The sequence below is a fragment of the Zingiber officinale genome, chromosome 5B (genome assembly GCF_018446385.1).
Source record: "Zingiber officinale cultivar Zhangliang chromosome 5B, Zo_v1.1, whole genome shotgun sequence".
In the NCBI taxonomy this organism is placed as follows: Eukaryota; Viridiplantae; Streptophyta; class Magnoliopsida; order Zingiberales; family Zingiberaceae; genus Zingiber; species Zingiber officinale.
The window spans coordinates 24,572,597-24,589,224 of record NC_055995.1 but is presented as its reverse complement, the minus strand read 5'-3'; the positions used below and the strand labels follow the sequence as shown (position 1 = coordinate 24,589,224).

The window sequence follows — 16,628 nt, the reverse complement described above, 5'->3', positions numbered from 1 at the left end:
ACTTTTTAGCGATTCGGAGGACTGATCCCCTGGATCGATTGACAGATCTGTATTGTCGGGAGATTATCAGACTACATGGTGTTCCGTTGAGTATCATTTCGGATAGAGATCCACGGTTCACGTCTCGTTTCTAGCAGAGTCTGCAACAGGCCTTGGGCACACAACTCCGTTTCAGTACAGCTTTCCATCCACAGACAGATGGACAGTCAGAGCGGACCATTCAGACTTTAGAGGATCTGTTGAGGTCATGTGTTATGGATTTCGGAGGCAGTTGGGAGGACTATCTATCGTTAGTAGAGTTTGCTTACAACAACAGCTTTCATTCGGCTATCCAGATGGCACCGTTTGAGGCGTTGTATGGTAGACCTTGTCGGACACCCGTCCTCTGGGATGAGGTTGGAGAGGCCCAGTTGTTGGGATCTCATAGAGTTCAGCAGGATGTAGAGTTGGTCCGTACTATCAGACGGAGGGTGTAAGAGGCGCAGACCGGAAGAGTTATGCTTGATCGGAGACGCACCACTAGAGTTCTCTGTGGCGACCATGTATTTCTGAAGTTTCACCCACGAAAGGGGTGAAGAGATTTAGCCTCAGAGGTAAGTTAGCTCCAGATACATTGGCCCTTTCGAGATCTTGGAGAGGATCGAGCGGTAGCTTACCGACTGGCCTCTGTCCAGCGTGCACGATGTATTCCACGTATCTATGCCGAGGCATGTGCTGGCAGATATCCCAGTTCCAGTTCAGCCTGACATTACTTATGAGGAGGTTCCGGTACGAATTCTCGACCGAAAAGAGCGTCAGTTGCGGAACAAGACTATCCGGCTGGTTAAAGTCGGATGGCAGCATCATTCGGACGAGGAGGCTACTTGGGAGCTCGAGGATACTATCCGAGCTCGATATCCCCATCTTTTCACTTGAGGTATGTGATTTATTTACCGTTCAACATTTATACTCTATATCTGTTGTTAGTACTTGCTGATGGTAGATAACGAAATTTGGGGACTAAATTTTTATTAGTGGGGGAGAATGTAAAATACCGGAAATAGGTGAATATTAATAAGGGAATTTTTCAGAATTTTTGGAAATTTTCCGGGAATTTTTCGGAGCTCGTACGGACGAATTAACGGGGATAAAAACGGGGTCCGGGAAAGTCTATTTAGGCTACCCTGTTTTAATGAGGAAAAGTTTTATTTTCTTTTTACTTTTCTATTTTCTTTTATTTGTTTTCTTTCTTCTCTTCCTCGCCGAAAACCAGCGCGCCCCTCTTCCTTCCCCGTTGCGACTGTGCCCTAACCGCACTCGGCGGTTTCATCTCCTTCCGCGTGATTAAGCCGTGAGCACTCCTCTTTGTTTTTCCTCTTCTTTTCTTCCCGTGCTCTGCCCTAATCTCCCTGGAGTCCGTCGAACGGAGCAGCACCGCATCTCTGCGTGCCCTAACCTCTGCGACGCCGAAGCCTCTTCTTCCACGACGCCGAGCAGCACGGTGTCGGCACTGCCTTGCCTTCCCCGAAGCCCTAGCCGTTTCTCCCCGACGTCTCTTTTGCTCGATTGCCTTACCGACGCCGCCGACGCCCTCTCTGATTCTCACTGTGCCCTAGGTTCTTTGCCGGCACAGTTCTGCTCGGGTTGTTTCCGGCCAGGAGCAAGGAGGATTCAAGTCATAGCTTCTTCCTCTCTGCAACATCTCGGCACAGCGCCGCCGACCGCACCAGTACATCTTCACTGTTGCCGGCCACTAGGTTCTGCCGAGCCTCCCATTTTGACCTAGTGCCACTACTAGCTTCTGTGCTGCTTGCTGCCACCGTGGAGGTAACGATTTCGGATTTGGGTACTTAGTTTGGAAAGGAAAAATTTGTTGATTAAGGTTTCCTTGTACAACCACTGTTTACCTTGAATTGCAGTAGCCGACAGCCCTGGTTTTGGCCGAAATCCTTAGCTGTGAATTCGGGTAAGGTACTGGGTTTTGGGTCTTAGTTGTAGATCAGAGTGTAGTTTGATTATTTTAGATCGTGATTCATGCTGTAAAGAATTTGGTTTTACATGGTTAGGTACTAGTTCATGTGTTAATCTGATACAGTTTGATTTTTAGATAATTGGGGATACCTAATCCATTGTAATTGTGAAATGGGTTAGGTTAAATCTAGTTGGATATGGATTAATGGTTGGTTAGCTAATTAAATATACAAGGGAATTAGCTAAATCCGTATATGTTTGATATTACAGGACTTTGACGCGAGACGAGTATCTCGATTTGGACATTCCTATGGGAGGCGGGTACTTTTGACTTTATGTCTTTGATATGCATAGTAGTGAATTTAACAAGTAGCAATAATTATGTTCTCTTATTTGTTTCAGTTAATCACTACCCGATATCCGTTACGTGATTGATTGATTACTTGTTTTGTATCTCATGTATTCCTTACCTGCTTATACATGCTTATAGGGGTAGTGATATACCATGTTTCACCATGTTCAGGACCTAGGTTTTATACCTTCTGTGTACCTTTGATTTGATTCGTTGACCTATGGTGCACTTTTATATATATATGGATTAGCTCAGGATATTTTGTGGTTAGTGCCATGCACCATTTGCATGATTGCATACTGTGCGATAGTCCGCTCCATTATTGTTGAGCACATCGCCAGTTACATGGATCTGTACACACCACCACTCATGGGTTAGTGGTCAATTCAGGCAGTGTGTGTTGCAGCAGGGACTTTGTTTGGCTCCGTTGGTCCGCTCATGGGTAGTGTGATGCAACGTGTTAGCCGGCAGGGATTCCTCCCCGTCATCGTGTACTGGGAGTTGAGAGCATTGCGCTCCTCCATTTATGATTTGGGGTAGGAGGATAGGTGTACTCTGACAGCATCCCGTCTACTCGGTCACTCATCAGGAGCAGTGATGACAGAGTGCACGGTTGTCACAGTCCTACCCACTCGGCCTCACTATTGTGTGTGAGATGATCGACTGGCATCAGGGGTGACCAGGACGCATCATTGGCATCATATGCATGATGCATTTATTGCTTGTGTTTGTGTTTGCTGCATTTATATGCTGCATATTGTTTGGATACCTATGTTTGACATGCATACAGGATTTCCATATCACTCGGACTATTTGTCCTTATAACCAGGTCCTGGTTAGTACAGTTTCTCTCCTGTTTACTTCAGATGCATTTTTATCTTTCTTATATCAGGAGACTGTACGCATGATTAATGCTAGGTGTTATTTCCCTACTTTGTATATCAGTTATACCTGCTGAGTGTTGGACTCACCCCGCCTCCATTGTTGTTATTTTTCAGGTTGATGTTGTCAGGAGAGAGTTCCAGTTGCTAGTCCCCTGCTGACCAAGAGGGCTTAGTAATCTTTTGGTTTTCTTCTTTATTAGTCTATGTTCAGACTTATTCTGTTTTTGATACTATGGATTTTTGATACTATGGATCTGATATGAATTTTATGTGTCGATGGTTTTTGGTTTTTGGATGTGTCTGTTACATACCTGCCTGGACGGCAGAAGAGGTGAGTTTGTCGGATTTGTGCTTTATGAGTGTAGTTGAGTAGGGTGGATTTTGAGTCTTCTTATCATTGCTTATTAAACTGCGTGGGTGATTGTTTATTTACTGTTATTATTCCAGCCGCATGTGGCTGAGGTATATGGATATGTATAAAGTTTCAAATTGTCCGCCGTACAGGGGAGATGCTGCCGAAATTTCTTTGGACAGGGACTCCTCCGGGGCGTGACATTACCGATGGAATACTATATTCCATCGGTAATCCCTTAATAGATTATTGACGGAAATCACATATTTCGTCGGTGCCTACCGGCAGAATCACATATTCTGTCGGTAAGTCTTTTTAAATATATCAACGGAATATATTATTCTATCGGTGATATTTGCTCGAAAATAATTTTCTGTTAGTAAACACCGACGGTGTTTATTTTCAGTCGATAAAATATTTCTCGACGAATTATCTCCTGATAAAATATCTTCTATCGTAATTTTATCACTAAACTCCTATGCCGACGAAATTACGATAGAATTTTTTGTCGATAAAGCTGTTTATTTTTTTTAATAGTGTAGTCAAAATATTTACATTAAATGTTTACATTATTTCAGTTGAATTAAGAATAACTTTCAATGGTATATTGTTGACATCATAATTGTAAAATACCGAAAATGGGTGAATCACCATAAGGGAATTTTCCAGAATTTTTAAAAATTTTCCGAGAATTTTTCGGAGCTCGTATAATGAATTTACGGGGATGCATATTAGGCCCCGGGAAAGCCTGTTTATGCTACCCCGTTTTAGCGAGGAAATGTTGATTTTCTTTAATTCCTTTTCTTTTTTTTCTTTTTCTTTATTTTCCTCTTCCCCTGTCGTTTCCCTTCTTCCTCCCGATCCCTGCGATTTCCTTGCCCTAACTGCAAGCGGTGGTTTACTTCTTCCCGTGCATACAAAACCCTCGGCCATGTCTCGCCTCTTCTTCTTTTCTCCTTACCTCCCGAGCCGCACACCCGATGCACGCAGATGCCTCGCGCCACCCTTGCTCCGCCACTTCGCCGAGCGACGGCGCCAATCGCCGCTACAGCCGACGCCAACCCCCGATCCGCCCCTGAAGCTTCCTCTCCCCTGCCGACATCTCATCGTCACAGAGGTCCTTACCGTGCCGATCGCCACGGAGAGCACCGTCAGCAACAGCCTTTCACTCTGCCCTAGTTTCTTCACTAGTGCCCTAGGTCTACCGCCCACACTTTCCTTCATCTCCTTCACTGGTGACAACCGGAATTCCCTCATTTTTGTACAATAATCCTCTTCCCTTGTGCTAGATCTTTGCTGTACAGATCTGAGGTGTCTTAGGTTGGAGGAGAGCCACACCTGTTGGCTTTAACTACAATATCCAGCAATAGACCATCTTTCTGATAGCGAACCCTTCGGACCGTATTCCACTAGCAGTCACTTGGCTGTAACGAAGAGGTAAGATCAGTAGGTTATGTCTTGAATTAGGTTGTTTTATTTGATCAGGTCTGTTGTCATCACAGATGGCTGAAGGAGAAGAAGAGGTAAGGGAATTAGTGGGATACAAGTTTTTGGGAATTTTGCTAAGATAATTTAATAATGAATGGTTAGGGTTAAAAGAGCTAACCCTAGATGACCTATGGATTTTATTTGTGGGTTAATTAATAGTTCGGGTTAGTAATTATATTGATTAGCGTTTTCCCTAATTCGGTTAGGGAAGTTTATTTAGCTATTTATCTCATATGATTGTAGTTAAATAAAAATGTATATATATTGGTGACATAGGACTTTGACATGAGACGAGCATCTCGACGTCGGATTTGGACTGGATTGGACCTTCTATTGGAGGCGGGTACTTTGACTTATCTTTTTAGATATGTCATTTGATATGCATAGTAGTGTTTTTAACAAGTAGTAATGATTATGTTTCTTATCTGCATCGGTTGGTCACTACCCGATACCTGTTACATGCTTGTTTTGTTTACTTGTTATGCACTTCATGTTAGTACCTACCTGATTATATATGCTCATAGGGGTAGTGACATAACCATGCTTCATTATGTTCAGGACCTAGGTTTTTATATCTTATCTGATCTGTGTACCTTTGATTTGCCTCTTTGTCCTATAGTACACATTTTGTAGAGATGGATAGGTTCAGGATATTCCAATGCTTAGTATCATGCACCATCTCGCATGATTGCATGCTGTGCGATAGTCGACTCTATTATTATTGAGCACATCGCTAGTTACATAGATCTGCACACACCACCACTCATGGGTTAGTGGTATGTCAGGCAAGTGTGTGGCAGTTCTGCTGTTAGGCTCCGCTGGTCCGGTGACTCAGCGTGGTAGCCGGCAGACAGTTATGCTCTGTTAGGCTCTGCTGGTCTGGAGACGCAGCGTGGTAGTCGACAGACAGTTTGCTCTGTTTGGCTCCGTTGGTCCGCTCATGGGTAGTGTGATGCAGCGTGGTAGCCGACAGGGATCCCTCCTCTGGACTTGCTCAGGAAGATGAGAGCATTGAGCTCCCCCACTTATGATTTGGGGTAGGAGGATATGTGTACTCCGATAGCATCCCGTCCACTCGGTCACTCATCAGGAGCAGTGATGGCAGAGTGCACGGTTGTCACAACCCTATCTACTCGGTCTCGCTATCGTGTGTGACACTAGGGGTGACCAGGACATGTCATTGACATCATACGCATTGATGCATTTATTGCTTGTGTTTGCTGCATTTATTTGCTGCATATTGGATGGATGCATATGTTTGACATGCATACAGGATTTCGATACCTCTCGGTTTATTATCCATACACCAGGTCCTGGTTAGTACAGTTTTTCTCTTATTTATTTTAGTTACATTTATCCTTCTTATATCAGGAGGCTGTACACATGATTAGTGCTATTTATTATTTTCTTTATTATGCATATCAGTAGTTACCCGCTGAGGAGTTGACTCACCCCGTGGATATTTACTATTTTCAGGTTGAGGCTGTCCGGAGGAGTTTCAGTCGTTAGTCCCCTGCAGATCGCGAGGATGTGTTTTATCTTTTGGTTTTCTTATTGTACTTTTTAGACTTATTCTGGTTTATGACATATGGATATTGTGTTATCTTTATTGTCAATGAGTTTTATTGGATATGTTTTCCTACATGCTTACCTGGATGACAGAAGAGGTGAGTTTGTTGTGATTTGTGTTTTATAGGTGTAGTGGAGTAGGATATCGGATTTGAGCTTTATGGGTGTAGTTGAGTAGGATTTTTGAGATGATTTTTCTTTATCGTTACATTAGTGTAGTTTTACTATTAAATTGCGTGGTGATTGCTTTTTTTATTTATGTATGTTCCGGTCGTGTTGGCCGAGGTATCTGGATAATGTAGTAAGTTTTAGATTATCACCCATTCAGAGAAGATGCTATCGAAATTTCTTCTAACATAGACTTTCCGAGGCGTGGCAATAATAGTGGTAACATCATAATAGTATTACTTTTACAAATTAGTGGTTTGTTCTTAAATGTAGTAATGAAAGGATAAAATATAAAATAAATCCATCTGTTTTTGAGAAATGAGAAATTTAAAAGTTAGAGATGTTTCTTTAAAAATTATAAATTTAAATGTGTTATATATATATATATATATATATATATATATCACACGATAGGGCTAATAAAAATTTAAGTTTATATATATATATATATATCACACGATAGGGCTAATAAAAATTAGGAAAACTTAAATTAGCGAATTGAACCGATAAAATTTATAAATTCGATTAATTTAATTTTTATTTTTTTTAATTCAGTTTGATTTTTTTATTAATTTGGTTTAGTTTTGATTTTAAATTTTATAATTCAGTTAAATCAGAAAAAAAATATTAATTTAATTATTTTTATTTAAAAATATAATTAATTAAATAAAATCTTATTTGTTTAATTAAAGTTCAATAATATTTTAAAATTTTGATTAGTTTGATAAAAATTAAATTAATTGATATTTTATGAGTTTGATTAATTTGATTTTTATTAAAAAATGTAATCAGTTTGATTGATTTAAATAAATTTTAATTTATTTAATTTAATTTAAATCGAATTTTTAGTAATAGTTTGAAGTTGTTAATTCTGTCCCGGTGAGTTCCCGTATAAATCCAACCAACGGCCACCGTCCGCAGCAAATACATGGGGTGGGTGTCGGCTGCTGTACTTAAATAGGCAAAATCTTTCCACCCACCATTGGATGGCGCTTCCCACCCACTACGAGATGCGCGAGTGGCACGATTTAAAAACTGAGTAAAAAAATTGGAACCCAACCGACGCGTGTGAAGACCAGTTGTCATCGCCTTCCCTATCCCCTGACCCACACCTTGTCCTTTCCCCTCGCTTCCAGTTTCATGTCTGCATTGCTTCTACTTGAGGGCTTCTGCTTTAGCGACGCCTCACCTTCTCCTGAATCATCCTCCTCATCTTCGACCTTTAGCTCCTGCGTCCCGGCCGCTGTGTTGTCTTCCAGGTACTGATAACGTTTCGCCTTCAATTTTTATGGATATTGGCTGGAGGCCATCTTCTTCTTATTTTAGCTTCACAGCTTTGTCAGATCAATCTCGGTCACTTTATCGTTCTTGTTGTAGTTTCAGTAGTAGCAGCTAGGTTTTTCTTTCTTTATGTTCATGTTGCAGTCGTTTATTTGATGAAGGAACTCCTTGAAACATTTTCTGTTTTTTTTGGCTGCTTAGGGATCTTTCCGTTTAAAGAGGATGGGATCTGGAGATTGGCTTAAGACGATAATTCATAGGAAGAAAACAAAGAAAGCTACGGTAATTGTGTAAATAATAAGATATTTCATTCAATCGATATATGTGAGTGAAGTTTGTTGATGAATATTTTGATGTTTATAGGTTTCATCAAACTCGCAATCAAATGGCTTCAAGTTGAAGAATCAAGCCTCTGATCATCCAAATAAGCTACTAAATAATGGAGCTGAAAATGGGAATATTGGAGATGGTGTGACTGCTGAGGATGCAGCTGCCATTCGAATTCAAACCTCCTTTCGAAGATTTAGAGTATGATGCATGTCTTCTTGTTTTGAGAAGTGGCTAAATTAGTAATATGTCATCTTGTATATTTCTCAGGCAAGGAAAACTCTTAGGAGTCTGAGAAGAAAAGAAAGGTTGCAGGACTTGACGCATCGCAATTCTGTGCAAAAGCAGATATCAAACACTTTGAGACATGTTCAATTGTGGAGCAAAATACAGGCACAGATTAGAACTCGACGCACTATGATGGTTGTGGAAGGCCGCATCAGGCAAAAGAAACATGAGAACCAGTTGAAGCTCGAGGCAAAGCTTCAGGATTTGGAGGTAATCCGGATTGATAAACATGAATCAAATTTAACATTATTCATTATTTCTTTTTTCTGTTTTGTAACTTAGCTTTGTTAGATCGAAATAAAGGAACTAAACATTGGCACTGGTGTTGAAAGTCTTATCTTGAGTTCTCAACAGGTAGAATGGAATGGAGGCACCGAAACTAAGGAGGAAATAATTGCTAGGATACAACAAAGGGAAGAAGCTGCAGTTAAGCGCGAACGAGCAATGGCTTATGCATTCTCCCATCAGGTCTGCTGTTGAACAACTTGCTAAGGTGTGATGAAAACTTATCATTAATTTGACTGCTTGGAATTGTCTTCCACCTGATGCAGTGGAGGGCAAGCTCAGGAATCAACCAAGGGCCATTTGTGTATGAGCTAGCAAAAGGTAACTGGGAATGGAGTTGGGTGGACAAGTGGATTGCAGCACAGCCATGGGAGACAAGGCCTTCTGCTCAGTCTCAAGTTAAGCCGGCTTTGAAAGCCAACAAGAACGCCAACCCCTCAACCCAGACAGTACCCACTTCATCAAAGCTTGCAAACACCGATGCAAAGGTTTCAATCAAGAAACCTCCTAAGCAACCGGATGAAGATACTACTCTGAAGATCATAAATACTGCTCGCCTGAGAAGCAAGTGTGGTACATCAAAGCAAGAAGAACAACCTTCTCAAGGAGGGGAACTTGTCACATGACTTAGTTATATAAATAATTGTGTGAATTGAAATTTGTTTAAGGTTTACCAATTCATGTCGACAATAAGTGTTCATTACTGCATGAACATGTAAATGTTTTACAGAATCTGTGTGATATGCATTTGAATTGATGTGAGGCAACAAAGAGTTTGGTTGGAAAGTGTTGGAGATTTTTTCAATTTTTTTTTCTCTGTAGAGGGATGGCTTGGATGATTGAGACGGGTCTTCCCAATTGGTTGGCCTTTGAAACAATGGGATTACTGTGTTCGCCTGCAAACATGGACAGCAGGTTTGGTCTCTTTAAGCCACATTGAATTCTAATCAATGGAGAACCTACCAGATACCGAGGCTAATTATTTTACTTCCAGTATTTTCCTCTAGCAAAGATATACTACATATCTGTCACTTCAAACGATTAATATCCTAAAAGCAGAACAATCTATGTTTTAAGTTTTACTGGCCACAGAAAAATCGAGAGATTGTAATGTCCACCAACAGAGTTAGTTGGAGAATTCTCAAGTAAAACAAGAACAATAAATGCTTGAAAACAAGTAAAAACTCATGAAGCTACCACAATACGACACTTGCTCATAGCTGAGCATTACTAATCTAAAAACAATCAATACAAATTTGAGAGTTTCTAGCACATTGAAATTAAAATTATTATTATTATTATTATAATGCATGGTATCATGTAATTTTGTATAGTTATATACTACAACATTTTATATTTTTAGAGTGAATATATAAAATTATTATTCATTAGTATCTAACTTAACATATCTATTGATTGTGATTTTCAAATTTAGTATAACGAAAGCTTTAGGATGTCTACTAGTATTCCTTTCCGTAAGATCAGATATGGAGGAAGGCTGTCCTTAAGGGCATAGCTGAGTTAGGACTCAGAGTGGTAAAATTACCACACGAGCAAAGTTCAAATCCCTTAGGATAGTCAGTGGAGGGGCGAATTTGTGTCTAATAAAATCTCTTTTAATACTGTTCCTCTTATTCAAATCATCTTTCTTGATTCGAGAAGATAAAGAGAGGAGACAAGAAGGACAAAGGGCAAGATTACCCATCCCCATTAGCCAAATCACTACTCGATCCAAGGATAAACAAACCGGCTGACCATACTAGTACTTGTGCCTATTGGTTGCTAATCACACTAATCCTTCTCTACATCTTCCTACTTGTCAACATGAAACTGCATTAGTCCTCGTGAATAACTTGTCAATTCTCGATCTTGCTTCTGTGAATTGTAATTGCTCGCTCAAACTGTAACCTTGTCTAATATTTGGGAAGCCTAGGCACATCAAATCTCAGTCGTTTTCATGCAGCAAGCAACAATGCAAATATCACAACATCACAAGTAGAAGCAGTTCGAACGACTCGGACTAGAAAAGCAATTGATAACAACCGTCCCGCAACAGCGCAATTGCTTTGGAAGACAGTGCAAGGGAAACAAAAGATAAGCAAATGATGCTATCTTCACACTCATCCACTGGAACCAAGCAAATCAACGAGTAGTAACTGAAACGAACGATAGAAACTTTGAGAAATCCAGAGTGGAAGCTGGAATTTACCTGTGGAGTGATGGTCTTGTTCTCTTTCTTCCACTCCATTAATGGCGAGAAGCAGAGGGCAGCCGATTTGAGATGCTGCCGTGCTCTTCTTCGCCCTGAATCCGTGGTGGGATGCAGAATCCCAGGATGGCAGCTTCGGAGGTGAATTCGATGGGAGAAACCGAGGAATGGAGCACCGGATGCATCTGGATCTCCGGTTCTGCCCAACCACGGACCGAAGGCGAGTTACTGGACTGAAGGGGTTCCCTCTGAGAGAAAAGCTGGCTCGGGCCGAGAGCAGCGGCCAGAGGCGGCGCAGCCTGCGGTGGCGGAACACCGTAAAGGAATTCTCCGAATCCACCGCCGCTGCTCGACTCGGGCATGTACCATGAAGCCATTTGCCGGTTTTGTTCAGCCCAGCCTAATGAGCGAGCGGAGCCAACGAGTAGAGAATCGTGTGCGGACGGAGTTGGAGCTTGGTGATGGTGGCTGGGCTGAGAGTGTTGAAAGATCGGAAATTGGAAGGATTGGAGTGAGAGGCGGAGGTCTTGAAGGCCCGGCGGGTAGCGTTGACAGCCTACTGGAAGAGTGCTGGAGGATGGCGAAGAAGCAGTAGTAGGCGGCATTGGAAATAACGATTTGATCGTATCGGCAATGGCGGTATTGTCAAACGAAGGTGGGAGGAAACTACCACCCCCGCCGCCGCCGCCGCCCCCGTCGTCTCCATCATAGCTGAAGGCAGCAGTCACTGGTGTCTCATCGACCCCAAATTTGTTCTTGCCGGACTCGTCCGAAGGTTGCTCCGAGGCAGAGGAATCGCAGGGTTGTGCAGGAGCTACGGAGGCTGATGCCGCTGCGTCGACGGCTATCGCAGTAGGGGTCCACGCGGGGAGTTCAGCTAGCTGGTCGATAGCTGGCTTGGCGTTCTTGATGAGCCAATCGATGGCCTTGCTGGGGCGGTCGTAGCCAAGCCGGTCCTGGACGTCGTAGAACTGGATGGCAGTGTGGGCGGAAAGGCGGACCCGGCGGTCGCGGGGGCCCTTGGAGGTGCACACTTTGCTGTGGCGATCCTTCCGGCCGGTGGACCGCACAATGTGGCCTCCTTCGACCTCCACAATCTCCCCCCCGCCCCCGCCGCCGCCGCCTCCCCTCAGCCTTCCCGACCTCGGGTAAGGCGGCGGCCCCTGCTGCTGCCGTCGATGGCGAAGGGGGATCTGTTGGAAGCCGAGGCCTCCATGGTGAGCACGCTCGTCTTCCATCCTCTCCGCATACTCGAAAGACGAAGCCGGGGCACTTGATATGAAGCTACTGCCGCATGATTACTGACTCCAAATCGTCGCTCTTCGTCAGCTCAGCCTCCTGCTTAAGAGATTGGCTTTGTTAACAGTGAAAACAACCTCTCATGGCTTCCTGCTCCCCACTTCTGCTGCTTGGTGGTCTGTGAACATGTGATGGTGGCGCCACTCTTGCTTCCCTGGAAAAGTCTCGGCCATACAAGTCTCAGGATCCCTAAGCAATACCAGAACTGGAGCTCCCTCTGCCTACAGCAACACAATACACTGAGCACAGTGCATCAGAGGACCAGAAGAATAGAACAAAGAAGGAGACACTGCAGAGGGAAATGAGTTTGCCATGCCACTTACACTTTCACTCCCAAGGTAATAATTCGGAAATGAGAAAAATAACTAAATCAATATCGAAGAAAAAACAGATTGTTCTTTTGTAGGCGGAAAAGGACTGCAAGAACAGAACGATCTGGGATGGGCACACAGGAGAAGCACGATGGTGGTGGTTTGGGTTTTAGTCAAAAAGACGGAAGAGGCAGACAGGAGGGATAGCCTCTCTCTCTGGGGTATGAGCTTACTGGGAGTTACTGTGGGAGAGAAAGAGCGAAGAGATTGATAGCAAGACAAGGAGACGAGAACCCTGCTACAGTTCGATCTCTCCTTCACTGTGCGGCGACTGTTGATATTTATTTCTTACATTTATCAACACACGCTATTGTTATTAAAATTATTATTTAATTGTTCGATGAAAGTCGTATGCAGCATAAAAAATTAAAAATAAATAATTCATTTTTAGTCTTTATAATTTTTTTTATTAAATATCATGAAAAAAAACAGAAATAAATCCACTAAGTATTTATAGTCAGTCAGACAATATGTACAGCAACTCATTAAGAGATATAAATTTTATGTGGAAAAATCTATTAATTCATTTTAGATATTATTATTAGATTGATAATAAAAATAGATTTAAAATTATATATAAGATGGGGTTAAGATATGGATTCTTCTTTTTTATTTCATCCAGTCGCTTTTGATCTCCGGATTGTTCCAACGACTGGAAGAAAATGACGATGACTTTCTAATCAGATTAATCTTTGTCATTTTCGATGATATTAGATTCTATTTTTAAATTATTTCATTTTTTTTTTCGGATTCATATACAAAGAACAATTCGTGGTTCAACAATCTTTCAGCGACGTTAAGTGATTTTTTGTAAGAGACGAAAGGCTAAGTGGCCGTTGATTAAACTGGGATTAACAAGGGATTCGTGCTTTTTTTTACTTTCGTTTTGCACATGATTTTATTCATTGGAGCACAGGTGAAGTTGTCGCCCAGGACGTTCTCGGAGGGCAGCCGTTGTTTACATAAGAAAAAAAGATACTCGAGACATTTTATATCAGTTGATAATTAACTCCAAACTTTAATCATCATGTCAATATTAACTGTGCCAATCCGTTAGTGTATCACATGATTTTATTCACGGTCATGACTCGATTGGCATAAAAAAAAAATATTAGGGAACCCAAAGGACAATCATAAATCATTGTCTATTTATCACTAATCAGTTGTTGGTTACTTTGGTAGCTCAGTGTCTTTAACCCCAACAAAGAAGACAAAAAAAAGTGTACAATGTTCACATGTTAAAAGGGAGCTAGCTCAATACATTTTGAGAGGAAATAAAAATAAAAATTAAATTAAAATAAAAAAAGATTAAATGTAGGTATGCCCTTTTTTTTTTTTTTTTTTTAATCAAAATGTCAAAATTACCATTTCTTAAATTATTGAACCATAGTCTAACTTTGTTCGCCCGTTTAAAAAAAAAATCAAATTGAATACTCAATTGGACTAATAAATGCATCTAAGTAAACTCATGTATTGATTTGATTTAGTTTTATAGATCATAGTTTTCCAACCATAGTTGGACAAGAGCAAGAGCTTGAATACGAGGTGCAATATCAACTCATGGAAAATTGATATTGGGTGCTTATAAAAAAGATGAGAATACATGGACATGAAGAATACATAAGGATCATGTGAACTTACACAATTATAATAAAAGATGATTATGTTCATCTCAAATATTCATTATATCCTATCCCTAGGTTATGTGAAAGGAGATAAATCATGATGTCAGTTTATAGTTAGACCATCAATTGACTAGAAGGTGGGAAGAGTTTTTTTTCCTGAGGACAGACGCCCATCGAGAATTGATCTCTAACTCATTGTAACAAATCTATTACCTTCTAACTAACTGGACACCCCGTAGAGACCAGGGGTGACCGGTCCTGTAAATTCGTCATAGCTGGGGCTCGAACCGCGGGTGTCTGGGTGACAAACTGGATGCCCTACCACTGCACCATAGCCCTGGGGGCCAAGTGAACTTACATGAGAACTATATGTTGGTGTAGTCAAGTATAAATATTTTGATATTTAGACAAAATATTAATAAGTTAGTTCATGTAATACTTATTAATAAGGTGTACCAAGTATCCAAGTGTAAGTCACTTGACACAATATTGTAGGTGCAATATCAAAAGTCTTGACAAGTCAAGGACGATTAAATACTTGACAAGCGAAAGCCCCAGTAAGATAAGGGTGACAGATGGTTAACACAAGACTAAAAATTAGAATTCTTGACAATATTAAGTCTTGAAGAAAGATATTCTTTAATTCCTAGTGGTCTTCATTTGTTCAAGATTGAATGTGAGAGCATATATAATTATGTTAGGACCTTGCGAGCTAGAGGGAGGATTTAATAGCTCAAATATCTTAGTTGTTGAGATTGGGCAAAGGAAACTTTAAAGTGAAACAAGCACGACACACATACAACACTAATGCAGATAATTTTACTTGGCATCCACCTCTTAAGATGATCAATTCAAGGGCCCACTCCTAGCTGTCTACTTTCACTAAATCTTCACCTTTTCAGACTAAATCTAAAGGTAGAGAAACTTTCTAATAGTAGAATTAAAATGTAGAGTTTAAGTTATGAAACTCTCATTTATGCTTTGATATAAGATGAAGAAGAAAGTTGGACTAATATGGGTTAGCCCAACTTAATCATATTGTCAAACATAAAAAAAGGAAATTGTTGGTGTAATCGTCCCCAAGTCAAGGTTGACTTGTTTAACTAAGCTTGGGTTAGTCCAAGATTGAGTTTTGATATTTGATAATATGCGAGAGAGAAGTCAAGTAGGTCAAGGGAGAACCAAATATTTAACTGAGAAAAATCCTAATTGGAGATTATGCAACAAAAAATTCTAACTAGAGCTTAGGCAACAAAAAGTCATAACTGAGATTAGGTAAGGAAAAACCCTAACTGGAGGTTAGGCAATAGAAAGTCTTAATTGAGGTTAGGCAAGGGAAAGTTCTAACTTGAGATTAGGCAAGGGTGAGAAGTCTACCGAGTGACTAATCCTAATTGTAGGTTAGGCAAGGAAAGTCTTAACTAGAAGTTAGGCAAGGGTAAGAAGTCTACCGAATGACTAGTCCTAATTAGAAGTTAGGCAAGGAAACTCTAACCAGAAGGTTGGCAAGAGGAAAATCCAAGTAGGTTAAGGAGGACCGGATACTTGGTGAGAAAGTCCAAGTGAGTTAAAGGTTGACCAGATACTTGGTAAACAATCCCTGACAGTTCAAGGTTACTAGATGTTGAGCAAAGGAAGTCCGGGTAGGTTGAGGTCAACCGGATACCATCAAGATGTAGATTCAACCTTGGAAATGATGAAATTAAGGTTAGCAATCGATTGATGAGGACAAACCCTATACCTGAACCTTTAAGTTTTGGTACTCCAATAAATTGGCATAATAAATTGAGTAGCACCAATCAATTGGTTGTCATCACCAATCGATTAGGATCTTAATTCGTGAAAATAGAAAGGGCTAGAATCAATTAGTTCAACCGATTTTGGCATCCCTAATCGATTAGGGAAATCGATTAACTGAGCTTTCGTGAAGCACAATAAGCTTTTAAATCGATTTGCCTAATCAATTTAGAGGTGACAATCGATTAAGGAAATCAATTGACTGGCTTTTAGCATGAGCACAGAAGATAGTGGGATCGATTGGGTAATCAATTTAGGCCTCATTAATCGATTGAGGTAATCGATTGGAGGCTCTTCGTGAGAGTATAGAAAGTTCTAGAATTAATTGACTTAATTGATTATAAGTTGTCAATCGATTGACATGACTCACCAATCAATTGGTC

General features: G+C 40.9%; 2 protein-coding genes across 3 annotated transcripts; one reads left to right on the top strand and one right to left on the bottom strand.

Moving 5' to 3' along the window:
- Window positions 1-7,863: 7,863 nt before the first annotated feature.
- On the top strand, window positions 7,864-9,730 carry LOC121984245 (protein IQ-DOMAIN 9-like). 2 transcript variants are annotated; one of them, XM_042537082.1, is made up of 6 exons: window positions 7,864-8,022; window positions 8,246-8,326; window positions 8,408-8,572; window positions 8,642-8,869; window positions 9,014-9,127; window positions 9,211-9,730. In XM_042537082.1, exons 2-6 carry the CDS (start codon window positions 8,267-8,269, stop codon window positions 9,568-9,570), a joined length of 927 nt encoding a protein of 308 aa, XP_042393016.1. In that variant the 5' UTR covers window positions 7,864-8,022; window positions 8,246-8,266; the 3' UTR covers window positions 9,571-9,730. The 2 variants fall into 2 exon arrangements, with proteins under 2 accessions (XP_042393016.1, XP_042393018.1); XM_042537084.1 differs by lacking the exon at window positions 7,864-8,022 and adding an exon at window positions 8,026-8,159.
- Window positions 9,731-10,962: 1,232 nt separating this feature from the next.
- LOC121984244 (transcription factor PCF5-like) lies at window positions 10,963-13,012 on the bottom strand. Its single transcript, XM_042537081.1, has 2 exons — window positions 12,776-13,012; window positions 10,963-12,691 (listed from the first exon to the last, which is right to left on the bottom strand). The coding sequence occupies exon 2, from the start codon at window positions 12,389-12,391 to the stop codon at window positions 11,192-11,194; it is 1,200 nt and encodes a 399-aa protein (XP_042393015.1). The 5' UTR covers window positions 12,392-12,691; window positions 12,776-13,012; the 3' UTR covers window positions 10,963-11,191.
- Between the last annotated feature and the right edge of the window lie 3,616 nt (window positions 13,013-16,628).

Excerpts from the sequence above, each read along its gene's own strand:
- LOC121984244 (XM_042537081.1), bottom strand. The coding sequence starts at position 12,391 with ATGGAAGACGAGCGTGCTCACCATGGAGGCCTCGGCTTCCAACAGATC.
- LOC121984245 (XM_042537082.1), top strand. The coding sequence starts at position 8,267 with ATGGGATCTGGAGATTGGCTTAAGACGATAATTCATAGGAAGAAAACA. Across the intron at positions 8,327-8,407 it reads AGAAAACAAAGAAAGCTACG|GTTTCATCAAACTCGCAATC; the intron begins GTAATTGTGTAA and ends TGATGTTTATAG. Across the intron at positions 8,573-8,641 it reads CCTCCTTTCGAAGATTTAGA|GCAAGGAAAACTCTTAGGAG; the intron begins GTATGATGCATG and ends TATATTTCTCAG.